This window comes from Chinchilla lanigera, unplaced genomic scaffold (genome assembly GCF_000276665.1).
Source record: "Chinchilla lanigera isolate Chin_1 unplaced genomic scaffold, ChiLan1.0 scaffold00026, whole genome shotgun sequence".
NCBI classification, from domain to species: domain Eukaryota; kingdom Metazoa; phylum Chordata; class Mammalia; order Rodentia; family Chinchillidae; genus Chinchilla; species Chinchilla lanigera.
Genome location: NW_004955427.1, coordinates 22,818,838 through 22,827,898, shown reverse-complemented (window position 1 = coordinate 22,827,898; position 9,061 = coordinate 22,818,838). Strand labels below are relative to the sequence as shown.

The following is a 9,061-nucleotide window of genomic DNA, read 5'->3' as shown; positions in this document are numbered from 1 at the left end:
AAGTCACCTGCTGTCACTCACTCAGCCTATGCCTGACATCATAAAGCCCACATCTGTAACCAATATAATGACGCCTTTCAAGACCTCAGTGGGGCTCACTGGCTGTTCTGTGTTATCCACACTACTGTCTCCCTCTCTCTCTTTCTTCTCTCTCTCATAAAAGGGATTGAACCTCAGGTCTTTGCACTGAGGACATCCCTAAGCCTTTCTTTATATTTTACTTTTTTAATTTTGAGACAGGGTCTTGCTAGATCACTAAGTTGCCCAGGCTAGGCTCAAACTTGGCAGTGCTCCTGCCCCAGAAAGCTGGGATTATGGGCAGCACTACCATGCCCAGCTTTTTCTCTTGTGTAGTAAAGTAAGGGAAGTAGCTTCCATAAAGTAGCACATATGGCTTTTAAAATCATGTGTTTGGCTCTTTTTCCTATGAAAAAGAGTGCTTATATACCTTTTATTTTCTTTCCCCCTGTACTAGGGGTCGAATCCAGGACCTCCCACATGCTAGATAAGCACTTTACCGCTGAGCTACATCCCCAGCCCTATTTAAATTTACTTTTTTGAGACAGAGTCTTGCTAAATAGCCCAGGGTACCCAGAACTTGCCATCATCTGCCTCAGCCTCCAAGTAGCTGGGGTAATAGACGCATACCACTGTGCCCAGCTAGTACACTTTCTTGATTATTGTCATACTACCCCTCCTCCTAAACTCAGAAGGCATGTGTCAGTCTATCACATCCAGAAGGGAGCAGAAGCCTGGTGTGGGTAAGACTGCCAGAAAACTCACCTAGTGGAGGTAGGCTGACCTTTAGTGCCTGCCGAGCCACTTTGCAGTTCCAGTTTATGCAGCAGGGACAGACCACCTTTCTCAGTGAGCAAAGGCTCAGCGAGGGCCCACAGCCTTCCCATCTCACACAGACACTGCACACTACACGCAGGCAGGACTCAGGTGTGTCTTGTGTCCTTCTGTGACCTGATGCCATTCCCCGTGCATTGATTTACTTAGCAGGCCCTATTCTCCAGGAGAATCTGATTTCCCTGCTCCCAGCCCTCCCTGCTGGGAGTCCTGCTTCACATGGGACTAGTGACTTGTGGCCTGTGATCACACCCAGAGGTGAAGAAGTCCTTTTTAGGCCAGCATCCTCAGGCAGGAGTCAGGAGCCACCCTGGCCCTTCACTGGCTTGTCCTGCCCTTTCCAACTCAGGCCTGGCTTCCCCAAGCACCCAGTCTTGGTGGCAGCAAAAATGGCGCATCATGACCATGGAGGGTGGTGCACGTCTGTAGGAGAGGAGGTTCCACTGGACACCTGTGCCATCATTCATCATTCAGCCCAGTACTGCCCTCAGGGCTGGTGTTACCAACAGTAAGTAAAACAGAAAATGTTCCTGTCCTCAAGACCAGACAGTCCATGAAGGGATGGGGGATGGCAGAAGAGATGTGTCATCATCTCAGGGAATACTTCGCACTGTGAAGAAGTACAGCTGGATAAGGGAGAAGGTGCTCACTGAGGCCTCTTGAGGATGGGACATCTGAACAGAGACCTGCGGGAAGTAAGAGAAGAGGTCACCACTAAGAAGAAAGAGGTGACAGTGAAACTCTGTTTAATGCGTTCCAGGAAGAGAAAGGAGGCCAGGCTGGTGGACCACAAGCCAGAGGCAAAGCAGAAGGAAATGAAACTACAGAGGGCCAGGGTCCAGGTCTGTGAGGCCACGGGGTCTGTGACAGAGAAATCAGATTTTACTCTGAGTATGGTGGTGTCTTTGGCTGATGAGACTCAGGGAAGGTCGGGGAGAGCAGGGAGACCAGATGGTAGGAGCCATGGCACCTGACACCAGATTATTGCTGGAAGAGACAGGAGTGATTGGATTCACACTCTAGTCTGATGTAGAGCTAGTAGGATTCTCTAATGAGCTGAATATGGAAGATGAAGGTGTCTGACATCTTCACCTGGTTGAAGTCTTCGTTTCCATGGAGGGGTAAAGACGAAGAGTGGTACCAGCCACTAAAATCAGAAGGCAGGGGCTGGGAACAGTCAAGAGTTTTGTACATGTGAAGTTGAAGATGCCAGAGGGGGCTCAGTAGGCAGATATTTGGATAAATCTGAAGCTGAGGAGGAGGTCACAGCTGGAGGTAGGGCACGAGGAGCCACCCGTGTGCCGTGGTCATTGAATGCTCTGGGGTTGAAAGAGGTCCCTAGGGATGACTGTGATGGAAATGGGGTGAGGAAGACAGAATTCATCATTGAGAGGTAGGAGCAAGATGGGTCTGCGAAGAAATGGCCACAGGGGGAGAAGAAGAAATCCAAAAGAGAGAAGAGTCCCAGAAGCCAAACGCTGAAAATCTCAAGAAGAATGAGGATCAGTGTGTCAAATGCTGCTGCCCAGGAAAGATGAACCTAAGTACAAGCCGTTGGATGTGGCCACATGGAGCTCATCGGTGACCTTGACCAGAGGGTTTCCAGAGAGTAACAATAGCCTCTCTGGTGGCTGGTCAGTGGGGATCTAGACCAAAGCCTCTGCTTCCACCCACTGCTGTCCACAGTTACCAAGACCATCAGGGCCTTCTGATTACTGCTGAGCTGACCTTGATTCACCCTTCCTTTGTTGGGGTCAGCTCCGCCATGTTCCTCAGTCCATTTCAACTTCCACATTTATCCTTTAAGTCACCACAAGACCCTATGGGTATTAGGCTGAACTAACAGAACCACTGCTTTTGCAGGTCAAAAGTTCTTAATGTTGGTGAGTGGTAAAGTTTCACCTGTTATGAGCTTCTGAAGCACATAGCCCAGAGCTTATGTGGAATAAGCTCCAAGTAAATGTCACATATTATTTTATGACTCCCTCCTCCTTCATTCTTCTACTGAGGTGTTGTTATTCCAGTTTTCCAAGTGAGGGAGATCAGATGCAGAAAAGTTCAGGAACTTACCCAATGACACACAGCCATTAAATAGCAGAGCCAAAAAGGAGCTGTCTCTTATGCTAGCGCACTGCTCGCCTTCAGGGGAAGAGAGCACCCAGAAAGGAGGAGTGGGCTATCTTGGGAGAGGCTGGAACCAAGCCCTCCATCTTGCCCCCTAGTGGGACTCCTGAAACTCAGGCCCTCTCCTAAATCCCCCCAAAACCTCATTCCTCCCACCTGGGATCACAGCCCAGGGATCAACCTCTTAGGGGAAACAAAAGAAGAAATGCTGCCTTGCAGACTCCACAGCTAGCCCACGAGTGGAAGGGGTGAGGCACTGTCCATATAAGGTCAAGTCTCCCTCTCTCATCAGTGGCCCCCCACTTCCCCACACCTCCATCTTCCCCCCCATGCTTCTTCGGGGGCACAACCAGGCCAGCAAAGGACTCCAGCCCTGGGCCCCAGATCTAGAAACAAAGTTCAATTTCATCACAAAATGATTAAAATAGACCAAAAATACAAGCTGCTCTTAAACTTTTATTACTATTATTTTTATCCCCTGGGCAGCCGTGTGAGCACAGAGCTGTTTTTGATTAAGCACATGGTCCTTCCAGCCCATTCCTCGCTGTGGTTCTCACGGAGGCCTAGTGGCTCCATGTCCCTGGCACAGCCCCATGGCCTGTGCACAGTCCCCCTCCCCCCCGGAGCTGGCATTTGAGGGAGGGGGTTCCCTGTGGGCCTTCAGGTCTGCAGTGTGCCTGGTTTGAAAAGGAAACCTGTGCACCTTCCCAAGGCAAGGCTCAAAGCACCACCAGGCAGAGCCTCACACATCCAGTGAATGCACAGCATCCCTGAACCTAGGAGAGGGGCTGGTCAAAGGGCTTTCTGGAGGGGGAGAACATTCAAGCTGACTCAACACGACGAGGGAAGAGAATACGATTCGCTGGAGGAGTGAGTTCATTTAGGTACATGACCCTTCTTGGCTCTCCAAGGCACTCTGCATTCTCCCCTTCATGAGTTACAGAAAATCAGAGCCTTTCCCTTTGTACAGATTAGAAGCATAAACACTGGGCGGTTGAAATGATTTGCCCATGTTTTCAAGGCTGCTGATGACAAAGTCAAAACCAAACTGTGCTCTCTTGGTCCCTACAGTCAGGATTCTTGGAAGTAAGCCCAGTATGACCCGTGAAGAGAGAGGGAATCTCAGTCCCCACTGCCCTTCTTTCAAGAACCCAGAAAAACTGGGCTTGCATCCTTTTCTTGTTTATGCCCCAGTTTCCTCATCAGTATGAAAAGAACCCTGCTCTTCTTTTCTCTGCCTCATCTACGCTCTGGGATTTATCAGGAGTAAGAGATTATTGAAGAAAGGGGTGCAGAACTATGTACACGCCCTGTGTTCTACTCTTTTTCTGGGAAAAGGGGCAAAGAAAGAAAGAAATGTCTAGGCACACCTTTCTTTAAAGCCCTGGGGCACTTTCTGCTTCATCATTGTGTCCATGTGAAACTGATGCCCTGGGGTGCCACCCCCCACCCAGAGCTTGGCAATGTGAGCTCTGGATCTGGGCTCCCTTGTTCTCCTGGAAGTTGGTAAGAACAGGGAGAGAGAGCAGGGAAGGCAGGAAGTAAGGGCTGGGCTATCAAGTACTGCTTAAACAGATGTCTTCCATCTTTGTCCTTCACCCCTACCCGCACCATGTAGCACTAAACGTGCTACTTTAGACCCAGACTGAGCCATTCCCGCAGCTGCACAGCTGTGGGCCTGGCCGTCTTTGGTGAGGGCCACAGCCCCAAGGCCTCTGACCTGCTGCCGAATTGAGCCTGCTCAGGGCCTGCCCGGAGCTTGTCACCAGCTCATCCAGCCCAAGAAAGCAGCAGGCACTAGGCCGGGAGGGAAGCATGGCTGGTTTTGGCCTCAGAAGCAGTGCTGTTGTGGAATAGGCAGGGGACCTGGATGCCACCTAGAGGGCGAAATGTGTCCTGTTGGGAACTCAGTCCACAAGCTGGAGAGAGTCTGTCCCCAGCCCCTCCGGCCTGGCTTCCCAGTATCCTGGAGGCAGGGACAGCGAGATGGCTCTTCTTCTCAGCCAGACCACAGGAATGTGGCCAGAGCCACAGCTGGAAAGTCCCCCTCCTCCCTCTGAGCTTCATCTTCTCAGCAGCAGGAGAAGGGGGACAGGCAGGGGCTGGGGAAGGCACCTCCAGCCTGCCGCATAAGTGTTCCTTATGGGGAAGGAAGCCAGTGAAGACACTGGAGTGTGGTGATCTGTTCCACCAGTAACTTCTTATCTAAGTCCTGGGTAGATTCCCTACCACTTCTTAAATTCCAGTCTCCTCTAGTCCTCATGGAAGCCTTTTGTGCTCAACTCTGCCAGCCCAGAGTGACTTTCCCTGCTGCCTGACGGGAGGGTTTCCTCGGCATCGTCCGAGCTTTGCATTAACAAAGAAGAGGTGCATGGAGCAGCGGCCTGAGGAGCTGTGTGCCCACCTGCCCAGCACAGCTGCCTGCCAGCCAACCACTGCTGCAGGGTTTCACCAGCCCTGCGCTGGAGGGGGTCACAGGAGCTTGCAGTGGGCCCTCACCTCAGTCTCGGGGTGAGGTTTGCTTAGCTGCCTGCTCAAGGACTTATCTGGCCTGAGCACAAAGGCAGTCTGCAGAATCAGAGACCAAGGTCTCCTCCCATCCGTGCATCCAAGGGCAGGGACTCGGTCCTTCCCTCCTCAGTGTGAGACCTCTCCCTACAGAGCATCCTCTGGAAGTCCAGGCCAAGGCCCAAGGAAAGGAAAGTCAGGGCGATCTGAAGCAAAGGGGTATGACTGCCCCAGCCCTGCCAGCTGCATTATTTCTGGTGGCCGGTGCTGCCGGCTGCAGGAGGACCATGGCTAACTCGCTCCCAGTACCCTGTCCGTGCGTCCTGCTGGGCAACTGCTCCCACTACCTCATTTATCAGCCTAAGGAGCTCTCTCCTTCTTTGGTGCTTCCGGGGAGGCAGTGCCATTTTTGGGCGCCACATTGCTCAGCAGGCACCAGGCCCTCAGAGTGGGGTGTGGGCTGGGTGGGCCATCGCCAGGTTGAGGTGGGATTCTGACTGAGATGCCAGCTCCTTGGACAGCTGCTGACTGGTGTTGTGTCACCTGTTTCTTTCCAGATGCACCAGCCAGTGAGAACACCAAGGCCCCGGAGATGAAATCCCGGAGGCCCAAAAGCTCTCTTCCTCCTGTGCTGGGAACAGAGAGTAAGTACTGGCCTGGCTTCCCCTAGCCAAGGCAGGGGCTGGCACCAACAAGCCCCTGCCTCCTGAGCACCCAGCCTACCCATGCCCCGCAATGCCCAGTGCCTCCTGGGAACCAAGGCAGTGGCCTTTTCTTGACCCCTTCCACCATCATCTTGTTTGTCCCTGTCCAGACCCCGTCAGCCTCACTCCCATCTTTTTACTTGTCATCCCGACCTCCCCAGGAGCTACTCTGAATTGCTGCCCAGTGACACTACCTTGCCAGGGACCCTTTCTCAACTATAACTCTGACCTTGTCACCCCAGTCTGAACTATCCAGTGGTCCCAGCACCTGAAAGTCCCACACACATGAACCTCTTGCTTGTATGTGCCTTGGACCCTCCCACTGTGCTGTGTACATGTGTTTGCACATGTGTGCTGGCTGCCACCTCTCTCCCAACCCTGCCTCCCACCTTCCTTACTTCTGTTTATATTCAAGCAGAGGTGAGCTCCTCACTGCGCACAAGCCCCCTCAAGCTCCTTCCCACAGGCCTTTGCCCCGGTCCCTCTGTCCCCCGGATAGAGGCCAACTCCCTCTGCTCCAGTCCCTCCTCCCTTTTGCTCCCAGAGTATGAGCACCTCCCTCTGCCGCTGACTGCCTGGCTTCCCCATGCTCCCCATGAGCCTCGCCTGAGCCCTCAGAGTGACAGGTGCTGTGCCTTCCTCACGGAAGGCCCTCACTGGTGTCCCCAAGTCAGATTGCAGTGTGGCATAAGTAATCAAAGGAGACGGGGCCTTCTCATGACCAGGTTCCTTCCTTCTCTTGGATCTCAGCTTCCCCTGGGGCCTACTTATCCACACCGCTTTTACAGACCTATAGAAATGCACCATTGTATAAAATTAGAGGAAAAAATGAATTAGTAGTTCAAAGACAATATATTTAATTCACAGTATTAATATATTCATCTTTATACAAGGTCAGTTTTAAAGTATAATTTTTAAAATTAAAGTATAATACATATACATTTTGTATACTTTTAAATATATGTATAATTTTTTTTAATGGAGGAAGGGGCGCGTGAAGGCAGAAGTCCCTAAAACCTTCAAAAGTCATAAGGTCGTCCTGGCTTTGACTATGATTATTGTGTAATTTTGTTAGCAAAAGCATCCTTTGACTCCTGTAATTTTAACAGGCTGCAGAGTGGCTTGGAACCCCCTGCACACTCTGTGTTTTAAGGCTAGCAGAAGGTAATACATGCTCTCCTTTACCCATACTGAAAGTCATTGAGCCTAATTGCTTCCAAGGCCTCTCTTTTCCCATTACAAGCCTGTATGTCATGGCACTGCTTTATTCTCTTCTTTCTTTTCTTCATAAAGCAATGTATTTGATAATGATTCTAGATTCTTTGAACACTGGCCCCCCAGAAAATTGGGGGTAATGGGCAAGGTGTGGGAGGATGTGAGAGTGTCCTATGGAAACTTAACCAAAGTGAGTTAGACATCTGTGAGGACAGCAGAGGAGTCACGTTAGCCGGCCTTGACTGTTAAGAATGGATGTTTAAGGGGCTGGGGATTTAGCTCAGCGGCAAAAAACGCCTGCTTGGCAAGTGCAAGGTCGTGAGTTCGGTTCCCAGTACCGGAGAAAAAACAAAAAAAAGAATGGACCTTTAATAAGATGTTGGAAATACAGAGACAAAACTAAGAAGAACCTACAAGGAATGGGTTAATAGTTTTATTTTCCCAGAGTAGTACCTGGGCCCTGCTGTGTTAGTTATGGGAAAATGTGAACGGGAAAGCTCTTAGAAGAGCTCCTGGGACTGAGGCTCAGGGATGACATGCTGGGTTACCTCTTGGGTCCTCAGCACTGGAACCCCATTCCAGCATGATCCTGAGGGAGGTGAGGCAGGGTCAGAGGCAACTGTAGAGGAGGAAAACAAGAGCAGGACAATGAGCAGACATGGAGCTGGCTCTTTGCCCTGGAGAGCAGGAGGCCGTGGAAAACCCCAATCAAGTTGTCATCACCCAGCTCCAGAGCACCTCTGGCAGCCATGGCTGCATGTGAAACTCACCTGGAGCTCTGAAACCCACACTACGAGGGCTCACCATGAGCCAATCAAATCAGAACCTCAAAGGTGGGAGCTGGGCTTCAGCATTTGTTTCGTGTGAAATGACCAAGCTGGAAAGCAGCTGCCCAGAGAGGAGCGGGGACCCCACTGTTAGTCTTGAGTGGGAGAAGCGGGCCTCCTGCCTCTAAAGGTGGAGCTACCTCCAGCCCTCACCCCAGTGCCCTCAGAGTGTCCCGGTGCACCAGGGAGGCAAACAGGATGCCCTGTGAGTTGGAAGCAACCCTGAGTTGGGGAGGAACAGGGCTGGCAGGAAGTATTTGGACTCACATTCATGCCAGGCTTGGCTCCAGCCCTACTTGTCTGCAGGGAGAGACTCACTGTGCGTAGACAGTCTCCACAGAGTGACTGACATCTTACCCAAAGCATGGGAATGTGCGTCTCCTACCCGAGAGGTCGTTTTGCATCCCTCCTTGCTCCTGCTACCCCTGAGGCTGTTGGGAGGACGGCTGCGGTCCCCCTTACCTGCACCCTCCCACCCTCTTGTCCTTTAAAGACTGCACCCCAGGGCCAGAGAGACACCTTGAGGCTTGGTTCCTGGAACTTCCTGAGGAGGTGGCTGCGCACGGGTGGGACATAAATGGGATGACTTTAGGACTACAGCCCATTTTTTTCTGTTTTGGGGATAATTTATTGCTGGTGAATTCTGTGAGTAATATGTGCATGCATTCTTGTTTAAGGATTTCTAACAGTGAAGAAATGTATCAAGTACAGTGTGAAAGTCCTCTTTCCTCCACCCCTAATTGCACTTACCCTGCAAATATATTGTTACTTCTGTGTATTTATATACATGCAAATATGCAAATACATTAGCTGGATTTTTCCCCCTTAGAA

The 9,061-nt window shown here is 51.2% G+C and overlaps 1 protein-coding gene across 5 annotated transcripts in view; it reads left to right on the top strand.

The window, feature by feature from the left end:
• Mylk (myosin light chain kinase) overlaps nucleotides 1-9,061 on the top strand; it is a 248,001-nt gene that overhangs the window by 180,534 nt on the left and 58,406 nt on the right. For all 5 annotated transcript variants that reach the window (XM_013515195.1, XM_013515193.1, XM_013515194.1 and 2 more), the window contains one exon: nucleotides 6,042-6,128. In XM_013515195.1, coding sequence (XP_013370649.1) covers nucleotides 6,042-6,128 — 87 coding nt within the window. The remainder of the gene's footprint in view (nucleotides 1-6,041; nucleotides 6,129-9,061) is intronic.